The 23563-nt window shown below is 44.4% G+C and overlaps 1 protein-coding gene across 8 annotated transcripts; it reads right to left on the reverse strand.

Annotated features, from left to right (window-relative positions):
* Positions 1 to 28: 28 nt before the first annotated feature.
* On the reverse strand, positions 29 to 21059 carry LOC106562100 (ubiquitin carboxyl-terminal hydrolase 47). 8 transcript variants are annotated; one of them, XM_014126681.2, is made up of 30 exons: positions 20777 to 21043; positions 17588 to 17647; positions 16098 to 16292; positions 15352 to 15465; positions 15054 to 15204; positions 12673 to 12769; positions 12422 to 12567; positions 12121 to 12200; positions 11791 to 11808; positions 9716 to 9865; positions 9363 to 9458; positions 9057 to 9209; positions 8637 to 8813; positions 8353 to 8484; positions 8079 to 8155; positions 7590 to 7645; positions 7273 to 7385; positions 7045 to 7152; positions 6589 to 6796; positions 6365 to 6480; positions 6082 to 6201; positions 5147 to 5942; positions 3949 to 4124; positions 3751 to 3831; positions 3439 to 3554; positions 2780 to 2898; positions 2376 to 2506; positions 2012 to 2059; positions 1762 to 1892; positions 29 to 1599 (listed from the first exon to the last, which is right to left on the reverse strand). In XM_014126681.2, exons 1-30 carry the CDS (start codon positions 20819 to 20821, stop codon positions 1425 to 1427), a joined length of 4185 nt encoding a protein of 1394 aa, XP_013982156.2. In that variant the 5' UTR covers positions 20822 to 21043; the 3' UTR covers positions 29 to 1424. The 8 variants fall into 8 exon arrangements, with proteins under 8 accessions (XP_013982156.2, XP_013982157.2, XP_013982155.2 ...); XM_014126682.2 differs by having other exon boundaries at positions 8655 to 8813; positions 11791 to 11811; XM_014126680.2 differs by having other exon boundaries at positions 11791 to 11811.
* Between the last annotated feature and the right edge of the window lie 2504 nt (positions 21060 to 23563).

A 23563-nucleotide genomic window follows, 5' to 3' on the forward strand; every position in this document is an offset into this window, starting at 1 on the left:
TTTAATTTACAATAACAGAATACTGCAGTTATGAAAAAAACATTTTAATTTCAATTCTAAAATCACCTTAACTATGTTCACACAAGATTTAAACCTCAAAACAAAGAAACAAATTATTTTATTGGCATTTCTACTGTGAACAGCTTGTGGCAGGCAGCATTAGAAGCCCAGAGGAGCTCTACTGGGCCCTGCAGCGTGGATACCCAGTCAGCTGGTCCAGTAAGGTCTATGCCCTCTGGTCTCAGTCTGAGAAGCAGCAGCAGGTATATATTGCCCCCAACCATCTCCCAAAACAACTGAGGGCTCCCGCCCCTCAAGCAATCAGCATGCACGTGGCCTCGACAGACACGCACACCGTTCACATCGTGCAGAAATAAACAGGTTTCTAAATTAACATAAGGTTAAATACAGACAAAATGTTTTTAATGTGTGCCAGAGGTCGCTCACAATAACATCAAAATAATTTACATTGAACAAAATGATGAGCTTCTTAACGTAGTCTACATGGTGGTCTAGTTGCCATTTCCTTGGTAATTGGAGGACTAACACGTATCAGTGAATCAGGAGGAAGTGAGAGGCTGAGCTCCTATAAAGCGTAGGGGGTGAAGCAGCAGTAAGAGGAGTTTCCACAGTGATGTACACTGTGGCATTCTGGGAAAACAGCAAAAACCCTCCACGTCAGCAAATCAAAAATGACCACTTTATAGAATCAGAGAAAACAGAAGTCATTAAATGTTGAGTGTGAACTACGTATCGATCAGCCAAGGATGATAAAAAAAACTGCAGTTTGGATTAAAGAAGACAAAGAAACTGGAAGAAGACAAAGTGAGTTTGTTGTCGTAGATACTCTTGGCTTTATACTCACAGTCTCTAAAGTGGGTGGGTGGAACGAGCATCGCTCTAGCCTGGTGAAATATCAGATGTGGAGAATTTGAACCAGGTACATATTCACAGATGGGTCAGGTAGGCTCTATCGCTAGTCTGCCTAACAGAGGGAGAGCGAGAAACCAAGTGCAAGAGGGAGATGAGGAGAAATAAAGTGTTGCAGAGAAGAAGGAGAGGAAACGGACAGACTTGTCTTTCCCTCTGGCTACACAGCTCTACTCTGATCGTGCACCCATGCCTGGAACATTTTCGTTAAATTGATTTGTCTGTATGGTATTTTGTTTATTGAATAGCTTTTGCACTTCCCTTTAAACTTCACAGTACAATAAACTATAGTGCACAATATGATTTCTGAGCCACTCTCCCCTAGAGCTCAGATGGGAGGACAAGAGATGGTGTATGAGCCGCACTGATCTGGTGACGTCGTCGAGTCAACGTGGGGCCCCACGCCAGACAGGGTCCCTTGGCCGGGCCAAGCTACACTGCGGCAGGCAGGCAGGCAGGCCAACCAGCTAACTGGGACGGGCCTCAGAAGGGCCTCAGTCCTGCCCCGGGTCCTTGACCGGGCCCCCATCCAGGTAGATCTTAAGGGCCTTCTCCTTACGAGGTGAGTAACTGACCCGGTGGCCAGTCTTCAGCAGGCGGCTGCTCTCCCTCTTCATCAGCTCATTGCGTTCGTCTTCAGACTGTTCCATAGGCTCCTCTGTGCTGTCCCTGAAACCCCAGAGCACAAGCTGTGAGATTTTCTGGAGAATATACCTATATTAAACCAAATCTCTGCAGTTTTCCTGAACATCCCATTGTCATTACACAACAGCTACTCATTTGAAATGGCAAAGGGCCCTGTTCCAGTATGGCAGAGTATGATGGGTTTACCTGTAGAAGACCACAGCGCCATCATCACAGATGTACAGAGGCCACACATTCAGAGTGGACACTTTAGGGTTCCAGTCCAGATCCTGATGGATCTCCAGTACAGAGATATCACAAGGAAATGTTCCGCGCCCCTGCAGGAGACAATCAGGACACCAGTCAGTAAATTGGAAAACATTTCAGGAAATTAAGTGGAGTGAATCAACGCAAGAGTAAAAATAAATCCTAACAGCATCAAAAACAGTTTACCTACCTTCGCAAACTCCAGGTTTTCAAGAGGAACACCACTTATTTCACTGAGCTGGAGAGAGAGAATTGATGTCACAAATTGCCTTTTAATATTCATTTAGCATGCCCTATAATTTACCTTGCAACATCTACTTATGCGTCTCAAAGTCTAGAGGCTGATGTTATATACTGTGATGTGAAAAGTTACAGTGCATCTCACTAGTCCCAAGTGGTGCATCAGACCCAGTGATGTCGCTGGGAGCAGCACTTAGTGGGTAAGACAATCCCACAGTGCTGCCTTGCAATCCAGCGTGTCTGTGGCCTCAGACATGTGCACCAGTGTACAAGGCCTGGCACCACATTCAGGACGTGAATACACACACACACACCTTTTCCTTGAGTTCCTCCACACTGCTGCTCTCCAGAACCACTTCCTGGAAGGGCTCCAGCTTCATCTGGGCGGGGTTCCAGCGGCGGGTCAGCACAGCCAGCTGGGACATGGACTTCATCTTCTCCGGTCCTGGAAAGGAGGGTTAGGGAGGCTGAGCGAGCACACCCACCCACCCACTGTCTCGGTCTGCCTCTCTCTCTCTCCCTCACAAGTGATACTCATTCAGATGAGAGACAATTCAGTTCTACAGGGCTTTTCCTTTTACAGAAGTAATTGTTAAATCTTTTTTACGTGACCTAATATAGGAGTTTGATATAAAGCAGTAATATATTTTAGAGTAAGTTTGTCTCTTTTCAGGCTACTCTGAAGAGAGTAGTCGAAACAATAGCAAACCAGTATTACCATCTAGAACCTCCAGAAAGACCTCCCAGTTACTGGAGATGTTGATGTCCTCCTCGTAGACGTGGTAGTCCAGAAACACTGTCCCTGGGTTCTTCCACGTCTTCTTCCTGAGACGGAACCTGACCCCACACACACAAACAAAATTAGGATTCAACAGCACTTCTATCAATAAGCATCAGCTGTGAGTCAGTGCTTTAAAAAGGTCTCATACACAGTACCCATCCATAAGAGAACAATGGCACCCATAATACTTTGAAGTGAGAGGATCTGCAGCAGGTAGCCTAGTGGTTAAGAGCGTTTGGCCAGTAACTGAAAGTTCGCTGGTTTGAATCCCCGAGCGGACTAGGTGAAAAATCTGTCGATGTGCCTTAGAGCAAGGCACTTATCCAGAGCAACTTACAGGAGCAATTAGGGTTAAGAGCGTCTTCTAAATGACTAAAGACTGACATTCTGATTGTATCACCACAAAGACACATGTGGAACCTTTTACAGTCAACAAATGTTTTCCTGAAGAAAACATGTAGGTAAGGGATTCAAGTGTATAATATTTGATGTGTGCCCATACATTCGTGTGCATTGGATTGTGTACATAGATCTTAGATATGCAGATTAGAGTTACGTGACTGTACATGTTTTTAAGTGTGTAAGGTGGAACCCACTTGTCGATGTTGAGATCCAGCTTGCATTGGTCTTTCAGCTGAGGCATTAGCTCCTCTTTGGACTGTTTCACAGTCATGCCCTTAGCAAACACTGTGTCCACGAGGAACTTACAGGGCTGGGGAGAAGAGACAGACACACACCATCACTTAAGCAGGAAACACAATGACATATACAACTGTCACATAAATACACCCTGGTGACAAATCCATCAGCAACACACCTACAGGCAGCTGTTATGTGAAGAAATTTCACAACACCGAATAACAATCACTTATGTGTCTGAAGAAACATCAGCTCATCCCAGTCCTTACCTCTGCATCATTCACTAGTAGCTGGTACACTTTCACCCGATACTCGCCCTTCTTCAGTGCTCTGCCTAATCGAATGGTTATCTGTAAGAAGACCAAGAGGAGCGTCATGGATAAGATTGTTTGTAAAAAAAAAAAACACTATTATCTTTTGAAAATAAGTCATGTTTTGAAAGGGGCAGATAGTGAGACGCTACGGACCTTGTTGTCGTCAGAGAAGGAAGAGAGGGTCTCGTTGAGCCGTACACTCTCAAACTCCTGGTTGTTGGCGTAGACGCGGAACACCTTGAACTGGGTAGAGGTGACCCCCACGAAAGGCTCCAGGTTCTGTTTGAACGCTGACAGAGTTATCCTCTTATCCACGTGGACCAGTACACCTGACAGGCAAACAGCACCAAAACATACGTTTCAATTAGTTGGAACAAACTAATCATATAACAGTATATTCAATACTACATGTGGATTTTGTTCTAACAGCATCTAAACCAGTGTTTCTTAACCCTCGAGGTGTTGCTCCCCGGTCTGTCAGATAACTGACATGAGTGCTTATCTTAAATGAACCCCTTCACATCCATGGACTATATTTAGTACGATATCAAAAATGTGCCACAAATTCTGTTTTCTGTAAATGCATGAAATTTGGTGTCAACACAGTTAGCACAAGTGTCTAGATAGAGAATAACAATACTAAAATGTCAATATGGCCTATCATACTTTAAAATGACTTCAGCATATGCATTTTGAAATACATTTCAGAATTAAATTGTTTAAAAGCATATAGTATTGTTATCTGACCTCTTCTAAGCCCAAATATATGATTGAACTCATTGTTGTTTGTGAATTACAGCCATTTCTGTATCGTACTAAATTTTGTCTTTGGACAAGTGGTTACTGTTTTTTTTGTCGTCACCCCCCTACAGTATATGCAATACAAACTGTCTTAATGGAGATTGGAGAGAGTCATTTTACAGCGTTCTCCCTCTCTCAGATCTTAAACATCTTCACATCTTATTATACAGTAAAAGCAAATCCAATGGAGAGTGAGGCCTGCTACAGCACTCTCCCCCTTTCTCACAAGCACACGTGCACACACATACCAGACATACACACATGCGGGTGTGCATGGTGGGGTAAGAAAAATTTGTCATCTTTGAGCACTTTCTGACCACTTCTAACATGGGGAAACATGTATGGAAGGTTTCATTGAAATCAAAATGGTGCTGTAAAAAAAGTGATCCAATTCATAATATGAACGACCCACACTTATTCCACTGAAAAAGGTACAAAAAAACAATTCTACAGTTCCCACAAACTAAACATTCAATCAAAAAAAGTTAGGACAGACTAAACAAGATTAGAATCAAAGACCTGCATTTGTAAATACATTTAGAAGACGTACATTTCTGGCCTCCTTCCCCAGAGCCGTCCTCCTGTGCATATGGTTCTGCTCTGAAGTAGAGGTAATAGGATTCCGCCTTGCTCTTCCCATTCTCATCATACTCGCTGTCCGTGCCACTGTCCTCCTCGGCTGTGTCCCACGTCTCTTTCTTACCCTCGTTGGCCTTGGAGCGGCGGCTGCTGGTGATGCTGTGTGAGTCCAGGCCATTGGCCAGCTGAATGGGGCCACTGTCAGCGTTGCACAGCGTGTCACTGCTGTGGCTGGAGCTCAGGATGTCACTGTCAACTGAACTCGTGCTGCGGTCGTTGTTCACCTCAGAGTCCGAGCGCTCCTCCCCAGGGAACTGGGTTTCCGGGTCAGAGTAGGTCCCCCCGCCGGCCGCCCGGATCCGGTTCTCCAGCTCTCGGTTGTCGACTGCAACGACAGCGGATACGGAGGAGTCTAGTTCCTGAGAGGGTGAGGGGGACTCGATGTGCTCGAAGTCGCTGGTGTCTGAGCTCTTCTGGCTGTCACTGGTGCAGGAGCCCTGCTGCTGCTGGAGGGACAGGTTCTTCAGCTTCTCTGTGCTCTCCTCCAGGATGGTCTCTACAGAATTCCTGTTGCCCTTTGACCCCTCAGAGCACTCCTCAGGGTCACCGCCCACTTTTTGGCAAATAGTTCTGTTGGTGCCGGGGGATTGCACAGGGAGCGAGACAAACAGGCGGATTGTGTTCCCATGGCGATCCAGCAGTTTCCACAAGAGGGAATCAGTGAAAGTGACCTGGTGATCTGGGGATTCAGAGCTTTCCACAAAAACCTAAGAGAAACCAGATAATGGACAAATTAGGTTTGTGTTACATCTGATATCAAAGCACTGCTGAAAAATTGTTTACAGATACACAACATTAACACAGCAGACACAACCTGGAAAGGACAATAATAAAGTAGAGTGCGACCTTGTTGCTCCTGAAGAAACCCTCTGCTTTCAGTGTCTTGTTGGGCACGTAGAGAAGCCGAAGGTCATTATAGCAGCGCTCCAGGACAACACGCATGGTTTCAGCTGAGAGCTCTGTGGCCTTTCAACAAACAATACACACACAGTGGAGAGATACCTCACCACAGATCCCAAAACAAATAGTGGCAGATTTCATGGTCTTACAAGTGTGGACTGTATCAGGCTGGATTAGACTGTATTAGATAGAAAGGAAGAATTAAAGAAGAGTGTCTGAACTAACTTACCTGTGCAATGAGCTGCTTGAACTCAGTGATTGACTGGTTTAGATAGGCCCTGATGCTGACTGGAGGGGCGACAGTGTCAGTCTTCAGATCCACCACGTGAACCTTTACCATCACCTCTACAGAGACACACACCAACCAGTCACACACACAACTCACTTCCAAAAAGGCTAAAAGAGTTGCTAGTTATAGTATTATATTTAAAGTATTGAATGTGTTTTACTGACCTCCAGGTTTGTATGGCTGGAAGACTTGCTCTGGTCTGCGGGTCTCCAGCAGCAGGTCAAACATGTAGGAGGACTTGACCCCGCCCAGCAGTAGCCCCATGGGGGTGTCGTCCTCGCCCTCGTACGAGCGCTCCAGGTACTCATGGAACTCATCGTACTTGACAAGGCGACAGCAGTCCAGCGGGACCACCCCATCCAGTTCCATGAGCTAGGGGGCAGAATGGGTGGCCAAAGACACACACAAACACACAAACACATCCAATTGCTAATAGACACATAAGATAATGTTTTGAAGATTCTCTTGGCCATTGCAACCCCCCTTTTATTCTTAGAACTATGTCTATCCTTGGACCACTCTCTATTCTGACACCGACCGCTAGCTGGTATGAACTGCAGCTGCTGAGTGAGATTAGCTTTCAATGCTTTCCTCCGCGTTTAGCTTCCACTCTGACGTACCTTGTAGGCCATCTCTGTTGCCTCTCTGAGCGTCTTGTCCTTGTGCACTTCCAGCTTGTTCTCCATCATAGCCATCATCTTCACCGGATGCATGCAGAACAGCTTGATCTGACAGAGAAATACAGATCAATTAACAACAAGACAACCTCTGTGAAAAACAACAGAACAACATTCAGTCAAATGACCGACACCATTGCCCATGGGAAAGTCCACAGGAGGAGGATGTACCTTGCAGGTATTGCGCTCGATCTCCCTCTGTCTTTTCTCCTGCTCCTCAGACTCCTTCTCCCTCTGGACCAGATGCTTTATGTGCTCAGGGAAGTCATCACAATCCAGATACTCTGCCGTGGTAACAACATGGCCCATCAGTCAAGAGATCACCATAACTAACTGGGGGTCCAAGTCATTGAGAGAGACTAGGAAAGTAAAACCTACTAGGATTGTTATACCCACATATTTCACTTTATACAGTTTAACAGTCATTTTAGACATTTAAAAGCAAACTTGATTATGGAACTAGACTTGGTTCAATATGTTTCCCTTACTTGCATTCCTTGAGGGGTCTTTCAACCTATAAATCAGCATATACGCATTCGTAGAGCTATTGAAACAGAAAAACATCTTATTAAATGCAAATGGAGAAAAGGAAAATGAGTAGCCAAATCTTAGAGAGTTCTGTCTTTCTTTCCAAACACATGAAAGAACAGTACATTATGTAAAAGCTCAGTTATCAACAGGGCTTTGTCCTAGCCTGAATAACTACCCTCTTGTTTTTCTCCCAGGGAGACTTCAATAAAATGTAGGGCTCTGTGTAAACAAGCCGCGGTTCATCCCCATTAAAGCTTCCTCTGGTATTGAACGTTGCGGTGTGTGGAGTGGGAAGCTAACTGATGCTGGTAATGTTCTGGCCATGTAGGCATGCATTAGTAGGTACATACAATGATATTGTGAGAGGGGAGAGCCAGGCATGGGAGTGAGATGTGTTCAGGGACATATTGATTTCAGAGTGACTGAGAGACAGGAGCTCCACTGACCTTGCAAAGGCACTGGAGTAATAGCCTCTGCTCCCTGAGGACCCTCCATACGTTTTCCTGATGTCTTCCTGGGTGATCTATATAAGGACACACACATCAACACACTGGATCACCACCGTTGAGTTTCTGACAACTGTCAGTTACAATGACAGGCGTCGATTTCTTAAGTCTATTTAAAGCGTAGGTCGAGGAGTTATATTGATGCAACCTGTGTCGAGTTGCTTTGTCTAGTATTACATGCATAGTAAACATAAGTTATTGTAAGACTGATAACCTTGCTGACGTGCTGGTCGTTGAAACTGTACCACTGGCCATCGCTGAAGGACTTAATGCAGGCATAGTAGTGGCCACCTGCAGCGCTGCCCGAATGCACCATGACCGAGAACAGCTCAAAGGTCAATGAACTCTGGAGACGAGACAGAGGCAGGAGAGAGAATTGGCTAACAATTAATTCTAATGACAGCAGATTGCACTACATGCAAACAGACCAAGATGGGCTATAAGACACAGGGAGTACGGGTGCTACAGTGTAAGGACTGTTTGTGTGGTATTACATACAGTGTTGAGGCTGGGTACCTTTGGCTTCAGGACCCTCTCAGTACTGCTGGCGCTGTCCAGGCAGATGCCCTCATCCACACCGTCGTCCGCCGAGAAGTCGTTGCTCATCTGGTCGCTGTGGCAACTGCCTTCATTCTCTGCCCCGCTGTCAGTGCAGCTCTCCGTTTGAGGAGATTTCTATGAGAAGGCATTGATCAAAAACAAAGAGCGGGATGGAAAGAGAGAGAAAGCAGACAGAGTTCAGGTATCAGTTACACTCATGAATTAATGATGACTTCATGGAAATTACTAATACATGAAACATAATCGAAAATCTAATTTGAGTGGACCTGAAAGGCTGGCACTATTCCACCCCGGGCCTCCTTACTCTATCTAGAGTATAAAACACATGGGAGGCCACACTGGGCTGGTGTGTCTCACCTCGTCCTCCACGTCCATGAAAGGACCCATGTCCAGCTCCTCAGGAAAGGACATGCGGTCGTTGAGTTTGATGCGGTGCATAGTGGTGTAGTCAAAGTCAAAACGCTTCAGCTGCAGAGTCAGCAGGTAGGGAAAGTGCAGAAACCTCAGCCCCTGTGGAGGGAGGGCAAAGGGCATGGGTCAGAACCCAAATTACCTGGGCAGACCAGTGACCACCTTCACTTAATACCCCCCCCATCAGTTCTCCCATGACCCAAAGGGAAGTGTGGTCTTAACATCAACAAGATCACTAGTCTGTATACTCACCTTACGGGCATCACATTTTTTCTTGCAGCGCTCACAGAAGTACTGGTTGGCCCCGTCCAGAGTCTCTGGCTGGACGAAGGCCTGCAGAGCCTCCTCCTGTTTCAGTGAGTCACAAAGGCACTGTATCAGTAACAACTCTGACCACATTTACCTCACATTACACTGTCTTACTATTAACAGTCTTAGGAAAATGCAGGAGCACACAGCAGGGTCTGGACTTCAGTGTCTGCGCGGTGAATACGACCGTGCAATATGACCATGATAGCTTTGATCTCTTCAAACACTTGGATTAATACGGCTATAGTCATGAAGAAGGGCAGAGACATAAGAAATTGAGGCAGAGAGACACGCACCACGCTGCCATAAGCCTGGCTGGCCCCAAATGGTCTGATGACCAGAGGGATGTCCAGGTAGGTGTCGATCCTCCAGCTCTCATAGCCACACTCCAGACAGCGCACATAGTCCTTCAGCTTCCCCTGGTAAAGCTGGTTAATCAGGTCAGCCTGAGGGGGGACACAACACGAGGGAGTCAGGCCCAAGCAGTCACAACACTCACACACATGCATCTCTCAGAATTCTGAAATACGCTCTTCACTGCTCACACTGAACCTACTACTCACACAACTCTATGCCAGCTTAATAATAATGTAAACTCCCTAAACTCTAACACTCCCCAAAGACAATGACTCGGCTCCTCTCAAAGAGTCAACACATTTCACTTAATATGTGATTGCAACAGCGGGCTCATTAACTGGGTAAGACCCTATTTAACAAGTAGAGACCAATTGGTCCAAGTGTTGGATGTTAATGGAAAACTGTCTAATGCAAAAGGAGATTAGCTGTGGAGTCCCGCAGGAGAGTGTCCTTGGTCCACTGCTCTTCCTACTGTACATTAATATGAAAATCAGCCTGCTCTTTTAAATTGTTTTTGTACGCGGATGACTCTGCTCAATTGATGTCCCAAAAGAACAAAGCCTCAGTAGAAGAGATCCTTAGAGCGGAGTTATCCAATATTACTAAATGGCTTATTTGGTTCCAGAGTAACGCTTGTAAGGTCCCCTGGTTTCAGTGTCAAAGTGGGCAACTCAGAGGTTAGACCAAAAACATCACCTTGGGTGTTAATTTGATAGGTACCGGACCTGTGAGATTATGTTTAACAAAAATAAACCCCAAAATATAATTCCTAGCTCAGACCTCTAAATGGCTTGATATTGAGACCCTGAAGAGTCTGGCAGGTAAGCTAGTTCAGTGTCACTGATTATGTGTGCTCATCATGGTTCACCAGCAGCCACAAACATCTAAACAATTTAGGATTTAAAAACTTTTGATTCTACAGAATAAGCCACAGATAAAATAAGCTTGTAAGAATTGTATTTTAACTCCCCCGGCCCTCGAACTTATCTGGAGGTCCAGCATTTTAAGCAGCTTGGCTGGCTATCTGTGTAAAAAATAAATGTTATTAATTGAACTGGTCTGGTAAGGGCCACAGAATTATCACTGACTCAGCCCTCACATACCTATCCAATTATGTTTATTTAGAGATGTCCACCAGCATAATACCTGCGCCAGAGACTTGAATAGTCACCATTTAAAATGTAAGAGTATATCTGGTAAGAACCCTTTTTTATATTCCAGTGCTGTTAAACTTAAAGCCATTCCAACAATAACCTCATTTAAATAGAATGTTAAAAGCTAGCTAACGATTGAAAAGTAGCAAATATTTTCATGTCTGTATATATCTGGAATATGTAACTAATCTACCCCGAGGGTGCAAAACATTAAGAACATCTGCTCTTTCCCTGACCAGGTGAAAGCTATGATCCCTTATTGATGTCACTTGTTAAATTCATTCAAATCAGTGTAGATGAAAGGGAGGAGACAGGTAAGAGAAGGATTTTTATGCCTTGAGACATGGATTGTGTGTGACATTCAGAGGGTGAATAGGCAAGACAAACGTAAGTGCCTTTGAATGGGGTATGGTAGGTGCCAGGTGCACCGATTTGTGTAAAGGACTACAAAGCTGCTGGGTTTTTCACACTCAACAGTTTCTCATGTGTAATAAGAATGGTCCACCAGCCAAAGGACATCCAGCCAACTTCACAACTGCGGGAAGCATTGGAGTCAACGTCGGCCAGCATCCCTGTGGAACGATTTTGACACCTTAGAAACCAAGCCCCGACAAGTTGAGGCTGTTCTGAGGGTAAGAGGGGGTGCAACTCAATATTAGGAAGGCATTCTTAATGTTTTGTACACTCAGTGTATGTCAACAACTCAAAGAAATAGGGACCACAGCAGAAATAAATCTGACTTTATTGTGCAATCCCGTTCTCGTTTTTTGTATGCATGTAATGTGTACATGTAATTTTTTAAATGACAAATAAAATCAAACACAGTTGAAGAAAACAATAATAGAAGTTCAAATAAGTACCGTAAGTGGAGAAAACTGCTGCTGGGGACACAAATATAGCAAAAATCAAAATGGGACTTTGATTAACCACTGATAATGCAGAGCATTCTTTACAAATACAGCTAAACGCAGGAGCTCACGTGTTCGAGCCTAGTGCTTCTATCCACAGTGAATTAAGTGTTTACGGTTCATACCAAACTCCTGAGATCAGAAAACACTAACCCTCAGCCTTACTGGCTCCTTCTCACCTTCCCACAGAAGGCCCTTTGTTCTGGGCCTGGGGTAGGCCCCTCATTGGCTCCCTGGATTAGTGTTGTCAGACAAGTGGCAGGGTTCACTTTTCTTTCATACCTGCTCTGTCTGCTTCCATTTCTGCTCCAGGGCATCAAACATGACCCTACACAGCTCCTGGACGTCATGCTGCTGCCAGGCTGAAAACACAGATACACAGACACCACAGAAGAGACAGACAAACACACACGGACCAGTTAAGGCACAGTGAACTGTGTGACAAAACAAACTAAGTACCCCTTCCCCCACTCTTCCAGTTCCTTTATCAAAACATCAGAAGCGGTTGAGCCTGGGCTCCTCCTGGTTACGGGGAGGCTGCCTGGCGGGGGGGGGGTCTAGTTGTAGAAGTGCGACAACCCACCTTCGCTGCTGTCCCAGCCGAAGCTGCGGGTCACATCGGTGGTCTCGATGGCCCTCTTCTTACTCGTCTGCAGCAGCAAAAACAGCCTCTGTAGCTGGTAAGGGATGCTGGTGACTGGGTCTTCCTCCGACTCCTCAAACTCCCAGCTGGAGCGAACAGTGGACAAGTAGAAAATAGTTAAGACAAAGCTCTTCATTAAATACAGTTTTTAGTAGAACAATACAAGGAGCTTCACGAGAACAGGGACTTACTTGTACAGCGCATTTCTGAACTCTGGGGTCATAAACAGTGTTTGTAGAAGGCTGTTCAAATAGCAGGTCATGGCCTGGTTAACCAAACCCACATATCCTGCAGAGGGGGAGAAAGACATCAAAATCAAATGTTATTTGTCACATGCGCCGAATACAACAGGTGTAGACCTTAGAGTGAAATGCTTACTTACAAGCCCTTAAACAGCAATGCAGTTAAGAAAAAGTGCTAAGTAAAAAATTGAAAAAATGTCAAATAATTAAAGAGCAGCAGTACAATAACAATAGCGAGGCTATATACAGGGGGTACCGGCACAGAGTCAATGTGCGGGGGCACCGGTTAGTCGAGGTAATATGAACATGTAGGTAGACTTAAAGTAACTACACATAGATAATAAACCGAGAGTAGCAGCAGTGTAAAGGGGGGGCAATGCAAATAGTCCGAGTAGCCATTTGATTAGCTGTTCAGGAGTCTTATGACTTGGGGGTAGAAGCTGTTAAGTAGTCTTTTGGACCTAAACTTGGCGCTCCGGTACCGCTTGCCATGCGATAGCAGAGAGAACAGTCTATGACTAGTGTGGCTGGAGTCTTTGACAATTCTTAGTGCCTTCCTCTGACACCGCCTGATATAGAGGTCCTGGATGGCAGGAAGCTTGGCCCAAGTGATGTACTGGGCCGTGCGCACTACCCTCTGTAGTGCCTTGCAGTCGGAGGCCGAGCAATTTCCATACCAGGCAGAGATGCAACCAGTCAGGATGCTCTCGATGGTGCAGCTGTAGAACCTTTTGAGGATCTGAGGACCCATGCCAAATCTTTGCAGTCTCCTGAGGCAGAATAGGCTTTGCCGTGCCCTCTTCCCGAGTGTCTTGGTGTGTTTGGACCATGATAGTTTGTTGGTGATGTGGACGCCAAGGAACTTGAAGCTCTCAACCTGCTCCACTACAGCCCCGTCGATGAGAATGGGGGCGTGCACAGTCCTCCTTGTCCACAACTATCTCCTTTGTCTTGATCACGTTGAGGGAGAGGTTGTCCTGGCACCACACGGCCAGGTCTGGCCTCCTCCCTATAGGCTGTCTCATCGTTGTCGGTGATCAGGCCTACCACTGTTGTGTCATCGGCAAACTTGATGGCGTTGGAGTCGTGCTTGGCCATGCAGTCATGAGTGAACAGGACTACAGGAGGGGACTGAGCACGTACCCGAGGGGCACCCGTGTTGAGGATCAGCGTGGGGGACATGTTGTTACCTACCCTTACCACCTGGGGGCGGCCGTCAGGAAGTCCAGGATCCAGTAGCAGAGGGAGGTGTTTAGGTCCAGGGTCCTTAGCTTAGTGATGAGCTTTGAGGGCACTATGGTGTTGAATGCTGAGCTGTAGACAATGACCAGCATTCTCACATAGGTGTTCCTTTTGTCAAGGTGGTAAAGAGCAGTGTGAAGGGCAATAGGGATTGCATCATCTGTGGATCTGTACCAAATTGGAGTGGGTCTAGGGTTTCTGGGATAATGGTGTTGATGTGAGCCATGACCAGCCTTTCAAAGAACTTCATGGCTACAGATGTGAGTGCTATGGGTCGGTAGTCATTTAGGCAGGTTACCTTAGTGTTCTTGGGCACAGGGACTATGGTGGTTTGCTTGAAACATGTTGGTATTACAGACTCAGTCAGGGACAGGTTGAAAATGTCAGTGAAGACAATAGCCAGTTGGTCAGCGCATGCTCTGAGTATGTGTGCTGGTAATCCGTCTGGCCCTGCGGCCTTGTGAATGTTGACCTGTTTGAAGGTCTTACATCAGCTACGGACAACGTGATTACAGTCGTCCGGAACAGCTGATGCGCTCATGCATGTTTCAGTGTTACTTGAGGCGAGCATAGAAGTAATTTAGCTCGTCTGGTAGGCTTGTGTCACTGGGCAGCTTGCGGCTGTGCTTCCCTTTGTAGTCTAGTTTGCAAGCCCTGCCACAGCCGACGAGTGTCGGAGCCGGTGTAGTACAATTCAATCTTAGTCCTGTTTTGACGCTTTGCCTGTTTGATGGTTCGTCCAAGGGCATAGCGGGAGCTTCCGGGTTATAGTCCCGGTCCTTGGAAGCAGCAGCTCTACCCTTAAGCTCAGAGCGGATGCTGCCTGTCATCCATGGCTTTTGGTTGGGGTATGTACGTAGTCACTGTGGGGATGACATCATCAATGCACTTATTGATGAGGCCAGATGATGAAGCCAGCCAGACGTGGTGTACTCCTCAATGCCATCGGAAGAATCCCGGAACATATTCCAGTCTGTGCTAGCAAAACAGTCCTGTAGCTTCGCATCTGCTTCATGAAGTGAGCAGTCCGGGGGGGTTACGAAACAGGAAGTGAGGTCAAGTCTATGCTGTTGACAGAAAGGGTGTACCTGTGTCAGACTTGTTGAGGATGGAGGAGTAGGAGTAGCTGGGGCTGCTGTAGTCACTGCTGCAGCCCACCGTGCAGTCTCTGGGCAGGGGGCCGATGAAGCGCTCCTGGCGGTCATCCAGACCACTGCTGCCCGCTGTCCCCGACTCATCCTACACAAAGGACAATTAAGCTTCAGTTTATAAGCTACAACTAGTCTACCAAGAATAAACTGCATGTCAATCCCTCCTCCAGGGGAATGCCCTAGGCATGCTGGTATTCATATTAACCATTAACTCTCATCTTCCCCACTCACTCACCGATGCAATCTGAGGCTGTTCTCCATCCTTGTCTGTGAGTTGGAGGAAGTTCCTCTTCCCGGGCTCGAACCCGGACTCAGTGAGGGACATCTCACTGCTGGGGTCCAGCGGCCCCTGGGGGAGAACAGAAAGAGAGAAAAATCCTTCAGTTTGGACAGGGAGGTCTGAACATGAGAAGATGGCAGACGCAAACAAAATAAAAAAAGGATTTGAGATTGAAAAATATCAGTAATTCCCCACAATACAACCTAATCAACCAGTCAACCAGAGGTTCCCATTGAATTCATAAGGAGAATCCTCCCCATGATCATTCAAAAGATGAGCATTTAGGACCAGTTTGTGGAGCATGCTATGAAGCAGCAGTGTTTTGTCATGTAATGTTTGCTGTAGAAGAGGGAGGGGGGAGTAGCCAGCAGTGGAAAGAGAGCTTAATCCACTGACCTACTCTTGTGAGATAACTCCAGCCTCAGATTACTTCAGGGACAGGAAAGAAAGACTGGCGTACATAAAGCTATTTACACACTATGGGGAGGATACAAACGGCACCATTTCAAGCCGCTGGTCAGTGAGTGCGGCTCAGTTGAACAGCTGACGTACAGTAGACAGTGTAGCAATGTGAGGAGGAGCAAACAACGGACGTTTTGGAGGAGCTTGGTCGAGTACACAAGTATGTAAGCCCCCCCACCAGGATCCAATAAAGGGACCTGGGATCATAAGGTTGTCTTAGGGCACAGGCACAGACTCACCATGTCCCCGGTCTTGCGCCATGCCAGGTCAAAGGTGCCGTTCACATAGCCCGCCTTGTGGGCCACATCCTCGAAGAGTTTGGAGAGGGTGGTGGAGGCTGGCAAGTTGAGGGTGAGCCTTTCATTGACTGTCTTAGCATTGGTAGTGTCCTGGACTATGCACAGCACTCTGGGCTCCTCCGCCGCATTCTCTACCTGTGGGATACAGGACACATACAAACCCCTTGAGCACAGAGCACACACACCTCCATTCAGTTTTCTACTTCATGACAAAATATTAAAACAAAACATTATCAGCAGCTTATTTGCATGCATTCAGGGAGCCGAGAGATTTGACTACAGTCAGTGGTTAGGGCATTCTCATACATGAATGTCATCATAACAGGCGAACGAACACCAAACAAGAAACTAGAGCAGGCAGGTGGTGCAATGCAGGATTACTATCATATGACCTACGGTGTGGACCTTACATTGCATTAGGTTCTTGGAAGATGCAGATTAAAATAGTAGCCCAAACCTAGAGAGGGAGGCACATTACAAAGACTGGAACAGAGCCATGTTTCCAAACTTTCATACAGTGCCAAAAATTCCTCCATGAGGAATCTCTCATCAGTAAGGAAACTGAAAATATCTGGTTAAGTAACTCATCAAGGGACGGGATGACGGTACATTTTTAAATTGACCAAAAACCATCACATGCAATGATAGATCAAGATTTGAGCCTCATGCATACATTGAATCTATAGGGCTAGTCTGGTTTACCATCTGCATGTCTAGTGAGAGCCTCACACCATCGCAACCTATAGACCTTCATTGTTTCTATTCAGTCTGGCTTTGTCCATGTTATTTATGAAATGATGGGCTAGTTATTCAGCAAATCTAGTGAAGCCAACATTTGTTATGAATACAATGTCCACTACAGTGTATCAGACTATTTTCCCCAAAGCAGGCCTTCCAGGAATGACAAGATAAACCTGTCCAAGACAGTGATGTTTGTGTGACTAAGTGTGCCCAAAGCAACTGTTCCAGTGAGGCTCACGCAATAACACGCGCTTAAAAGGTCTATCAGCACCATTACATGGCAAGTGCTTATTGTGACCTTTATTTAATTGTCCACAATTATAGTCCATGAGTGTGGTGTGTAGGCATTTGTCAAATGTTTCCTAATCAAAGAACCTTTTCTATTTTCCTAAATAATTCAAATGAGTCATCCCCCAAACAAATTCCTGTGGTCTGTTTATTTAACCTACATGCGTGTCATGTTGGCCTGGTGTTACCGCCATTTGGGTTAACAAAACTGGCCCTCACTCAATCAGCCCTCTATTCTAAAAGTTACTATTTTGTTATGGTCTAGGCACAGTGACCAGCTGGTAGTAGGTTTGCCAAACATTCAGGACAGCAAAAACCTGATGCTCCATGCAGTCGTCAGCAAACCCCACACAGTAAGCTGCACACAATCACAGACTATCCACTCCGCTAGGAGGAACTACCTGAGAAAACCTCTTCTTCATCTCATCGAAAATACTCTGCCTGCAACTCCAAAACATACCCTAATGACACATGGGGAGGAGGGGTGAAAAACAAAGATTAAAACAGTGCAAACAGCTGTTACCGAGAAGGGAAACATTACGCAACATGCTAGAGTTTCTCTACGCATCCACAAGCACACTGGTTCAGACGAACTAACTGGGAATGGCACGCTTTCAATTCACTTCTAAACACCACCAGTAATCGTGTAGGTATTATTAAAATCAAACAGACAGAACAAGTAACTATGTAAAGCTGGTGATCTTGGCAAAATATGTCCCGGCCGATGCTACAAACAAGCCGCAGATGTCAACACGAGTGAATTATCAGATTAGGGGTATTTTTATCACAGATAATGTCGCAAGGTGCTGACATGCAGCCATAGGTGCTATAGAGCACAGACAAGCGCACTACACAGAACAGATACGAGAATCTAGGCTAAATGACAAACACAGAGGAATTATTACTTAACTAAAACCAGAGTTATTAGTCTGGATTTCCATTGTTAAATCATTATTGATTCAGTCAGGTGACACAAAATATTTCCCTGCTAATAGGGCAAATAACAGCAATCTAACACCCAGCATCAGTAGGCCTACAGCAACACTAACTCTATTGAAGAGCCTTCAGAGGGTGAGAGAACAACCTGGTCTATAGTCACTGGCTGGCAGAAAACCCTGAATTTCAGCAGAACTTCAGCCTGTAATTTTCAGTCTCATTTTCATGTCACTCCAGTCTGTAAGATCACATTTTTTCTTCAATCAAGAAGACCGTCTGGGAGGGGAAAGAAATTGGCTCTTTACTTCCTGGTTTCACAGTAGCACCTGAGGTCTAATGACTCTTCCTAAAACAGATACTGAAACTTTTCTATGCATGTTGTTTCTCGGGAACTATGAACATTGCATAAAGGGAAAGCAAGAGTGGGCTTGTTAACCTGCTTGGGGATTTGGTTTTCAAAATAACATTTAGGCCTGACATGAGCTGCCATGGGAATTACATTGCATTAACATGCATTTGCACATCTGACAAACTGTAGACATAATTTCCCGGAAAGAAGATAAAATGTCTCTAGTATAGTTACGAAAGGTCAGAAAGGAAGGAAAAACAAACATGACAATGAACGTAAATACAATAGCCCTTACACTGTATTAATGTCCTGTTAACTCCTAGGAAAGTCTGCTCACGCAACAGGCAAGGGCAAAGGAAATTATATGAGTGTTTGAAGCTAGCCTACACAACTTAGAGAACTAAATATTTGACTTGCAGACCTTGTTTTACTTGAGGAAACAGGAACAATTTAATAACAATACAACAGCAGTGCTATCTGGCATATTCTCAATGCCAGATTGAGGACTAAGTCTAACCTCAGAGGCCGAAAACTCTCCACCCCGCTGACTCATCCCACTGCACACGACTTCTGTCAAGCGCTTGAACAGCAGCTAGCAGGTGGCTCTACAAAGTTTAAACCAACCAGTTCCCTCTGGACGACTCAATAGTAGGCAGGAGTGGATATGTTGTGAAGCTACTGCTTCAAATAATGACTATTGCCTTCATTGGTTGGACAATAAGATCTTTAAACTGAGTTTGGTGCTGTCAAAAAAGCTGTTTCAAGTCACCTAACCTGTTCCAGTTCAAATTGAGACGAAAATGAAAGAATCGTTCTCTTGCTTGGTTAATGGATAACAAAGACGATTCTCCATTATTTTACACAAGACATCCAATGAAATATGAGGCCTAGCCATGCTCAAATGCAGAGTGACAGGGGCCCAGGCAGCGATGTGTGTAGGGTTGGAGATTGTCATCAGAGTTTGGCTGTGGAGAGCAGTGAGCCCTGCATTGAGCTGAAATAATGGTTTCAGCTGCGTGATTAGGGGGATGGAGAGAGGACTGATCAAGGCTTCGCTGAGCACAGCAGCACAACGGCTTGGGCCTTCAGCACTGGGAACACTTGATTATTGAGAGAGGCTGTCCAGAGCAGATTAAAAAACTAGTCAATTCCATTTTAAGGAGATGTACTATCCTACTGAGGCCAACATTCCAGTCTCAGCCCTAATACCAGCCTAAACAGAGGCTCAACACTCCTTGATCTGCCATTATATTATTTCTTAGCTAGATACACATTTCTAAATTAATATAAGATTTAAAAATTCTCATTCTAGTACCATTTACAAAAGGTTGGAAAGCGATTAACACAATATGTCAAAAGACAAGGTAATTATTTCTGATTACAATGAAAGCAGGCAGTTCACTGTCTACAGCCCTTGGCACTATATTTCAGCAAACTCAGGCAAGACTGGCCGGATTAGCTACAATAAATCTTCGTGTGGAAATTGTGGACACAAAAACAACCCTATGAAATGTTAATTGGGAGGCACTGACTGTCATAAAAACGTTTATATTGTTAACAGTTTGACCTAATTATATTTAGCAAATGAGGGTATTGGACCATTACTTGTTAGATGAACATCTAACATTATCACAGCTAGCTAATAGCACATTTTGTGTACACGACATATCAAATAGTTAACGTTAGCTATGAAACTAAAATGTCATGTGAGACTAATGCTTAGAAAAATAGATAGCCAGCTGGCTAGCTCTCGCTAGCTAACGTTACCTGCAACAAGGACTTTTTTGTTTACCCGATCTGAAACTAGCTTGTCATCGACAACGACACCGTTCAACTGGTTAGTTTGCCTTTGCTTTGACAAGCTAGCCAACTACAATTTAACGTTAGACATTGTTTTGAGCTGCTGCTAACGACATTATTAGCAAACTAGCCAAAAAAAAATACAAAAAAATAGCAATTATTATTCTACAGTTGTTTTATTTTCCATGAAGCTAGCTGGCTACCTCTTGTCCACCATAGCTTCCTAGTTAAACGTTACTACGCCGTTTTGAGCGAAACAGTCGGGCTTAAAGCTACAGTAGCTAACTAAGATTAGCATGCTAGCAATCTTTTCTAACTAGCTAGCTGAAAGCTAACGTCAGTTAGCCAACTCTGTCATTGCGGTTTTACGTGTCAATAGATAATGCCTCCAACTACTTTTCTGTACTAACTAAAAAGTTGTTTGCATCATTTACTGTCACAGGGATGATTGCTAAGGGCCTGTTGTTGCCAGAACCCGTTCTGGAACTGGCTATGGTAATCTCACCTCTTTGAGTACGAGCTGATTCTCTTCGCTGGGCACCATTTCCATTTGTGCGACAATTTATACAGGCATCTACCCGAGCTCGATGTCAACGGGAAAACTTTACGACGATGAACAAAAACATAATTTGTGTTTTTTCAACACAAGGGTCTGTACAACTAAACTGAAACGAATAAAAAACTTGTATGAAAATTATATAGGATAGTTTCTGTTACACCACCTAAGCACAAACACACAGCTATCAATGGGGAGGAAATGGACAGCCTTCAGTTTCGCGAGATTTCAGAGAAGGTGTCATCGTCACATCCTTAAACATCTCTGATGTCACTGATAACCTAAGTACGTAGATCAAGTCTGTCTAGCATGTTTACAATTATAATATTGACAAAGTTCCAGTGAAACTCTGTGCTTTTCATCCGCAGGTTTTCTTGTCGTGGTCCTTAATTTATAAGCATCATTTTTTCTCCACACAGATATTATATATGGAATAATCGGGATATATTGTATAAAAATACGTATTTGTTTTTAGAATATTGGTTCCGAAATAATATCCTATTGGGGAGCCAACTTGTAAATGCAGAGGGTTTTTTACTTATTTATAAGGATTTTGTTTTTTTAATCACTTTACAAGGTCCCTGTAACACATAAAGATTTTGCAATTGTTTTAGATGCCATTCCCTCAGGTGTTGCTTTAATATTCAGGAACGTGTCAAGGCCTGACCCTCAGAGCCTACCTTCCATTAACCCTGTTGACTCATCAGTAGGAAAGATTTGTTTCTCTTTTGGTCCATTCAACAACAGAGCGATACGAACCTTGTTTCAGCAGGATGTTGTATCTATACCTTATAGAACGGTTTTATTGATAATATCTGTTGGGGAAAAGTTTGGGTGTTGCCACACACATAACTACTTGTTAACAACCACTATATGAAGAGGTTTAGGAAAAACAAACTTAAATCGTACCTTTTGTAATGACCACCCAGAAACGGTGTTGCATATATTTTGGCATTGTATTCATGTAAGGAAACTGTGGCAAGACATCAGTAGATTATAATTGAACACATTTATGAAGATTTTACCCTATTGTGGAGAGATGTACTGCTTGGATTCTTTACCTATGATAGAAATAAGTTGAAACAATTTTATGTAATTCATTTCATTATTCTTTTGGCCAAATTTCATATTCACAAATGTAAATTTACAAACAAAACACTAGATTTTCTTACCTTACAATTCTTTTTTTAAATATATTTTAAGACAATTAAATACTCTACTCACAAAAAAACTGTTAGAATTATAAGTGTATGTATGTCCCTTAAGGTCCTTGTGTAATGTGATATTGTACCCCCTAGCCCAATTGTCCTTGATATATTATTTATATATACTTGTGTTCCCCCATGTACTTTCTGTATTGATTTGTTGTTAATAATTTAAAAAAATATATATATATATATATATATATATATATGTATATGCAGTGGCTGTTCTAGATTGTATGGCTCCTTGGGCCTGGGCCCCCTTCAGCCCCCCCTGACTGATTTTACTGTACAAAGTTAGAGTTGCGCTATTTGATAGATTCCCCTGCTCCCCCTACCTCAGGCTTCCAGTGGGAAGACTTGAGGTCAACCTACCCCCGCCCCCCTCCCCATCTCATACTTCTGAGTAGGAGACCTTCCCAGGCAGTAGCCTGCCTAGCTCACAAACTAGAATCAGGGTGCCCACTCCGATAAGGTTAATTGACCCACAGTCCCACACGGTGACATGTATCATTGACGTGACGTGCAAATGAGCGATAGAAAACCGATCACGCAAATATCACTATTACGATTTTTTTTGTGCGGACACCCGGTTCCACCCATGTCACCTATAAAGTACCTAAATCCACCACTGCATGTATGTACAGGTAACTGCCAAAAATAAAGGAAGCACTTGAGTAAATGAGGGATACAAAGTATATTGAAAGCAGGTCCTTCCACACAGATGTGGTTCCTGAGTTAATTAAGCAGTTAACACCCCATCATGCTTAGGGTAATGTATAAAAATGCTGGGCAGGCCATTATTTTGGCTGTCATGGCTATGCCCCCATAGGATGACAATGCCCCATCCACCGGGCACAAGTGGTCACTGAATGGTTTGATGAGCATGAAAACGATGTAAACCATATTCCAGGGTCGTCTCAATCACCAGATCTCAACCCAATTGAACACTTATGGGTGATTCTGGAGTGGCGCCTGAGACAGCATTTTCCACCACCATCAACAAAACACCAAATTATGGAATTTCCTGTGGAAGAGTGGTGTTGCATCCCTCAAATAGACTTCCAGATACTTGTGGAATCTATGCCAAGGTGCATTGAAGCTGTCCTGGCTCGTGGTTGCCTAACACCCTACTAAGACACTTTATGTTTGGTGTTTCCTTTATTTTGGCAGTTACCTGTATGTATGTAGGCCTATGTATGGATGTACGTGTGGATGTAACTTATGTCTGGCTGGCTGTCTGTTATGGCCAATATCACAGATTAGAATAGAATCTACTGTAAGGTCTAGTCCGGTACCAATCATCAAGTGGCATATTTTGGTAGGCCTAACAGTGTCCCCTATCTACTCGTTATTTTAAAATAACTATTAAACAATGAACACATTAACAATCATTATTGCAAGTGGGAGTACAGAAGGGAATTGTTAATTGTTTACCTAGAATTTCAACTTCTCTACAAACTCACCAACTCATAAATTAAAGCAAATTGGACATTTTGATTAGCAGTATAATACAGACAACTCAGTGAAGGTG

This window comes from Salmo salar, chromosome ssa11, assembly GCF_905237065.1.
Source record: "Salmo salar chromosome ssa11, Ssal_v3.1, whole genome shotgun sequence".
Classification (NCBI taxonomy): Eukaryota; Metazoa; Chordata; class Actinopteri; order Salmoniformes; family Salmonidae; genus Salmo; species Salmo salar.

Bases quoted from the DNA above. Each gene is read 5' to 3' on its own strand.
- LOC106562100 (XM_014126680.2), bottom strand. From the start codon at position 20,821: ATGGAAATGGTGCCCAGCGAAGAGAATCAGCTCGTACTCAAAGAG. The intron at 3,832-3,948 runs GTCCGTAGCGTC...GTCTTCTTACAG, and splicing joins CCTTCTCTGACGACAACAAG to ATAACCATTCGATTAGGCAG. The intron at 1,893-2,011 runs GTAGGTAAACTG...TGTCTCCTGCAG, and splicing joins AAAACCTGGAGTTTGCGAAG to GGGCGCGGAACATTTCCTTG.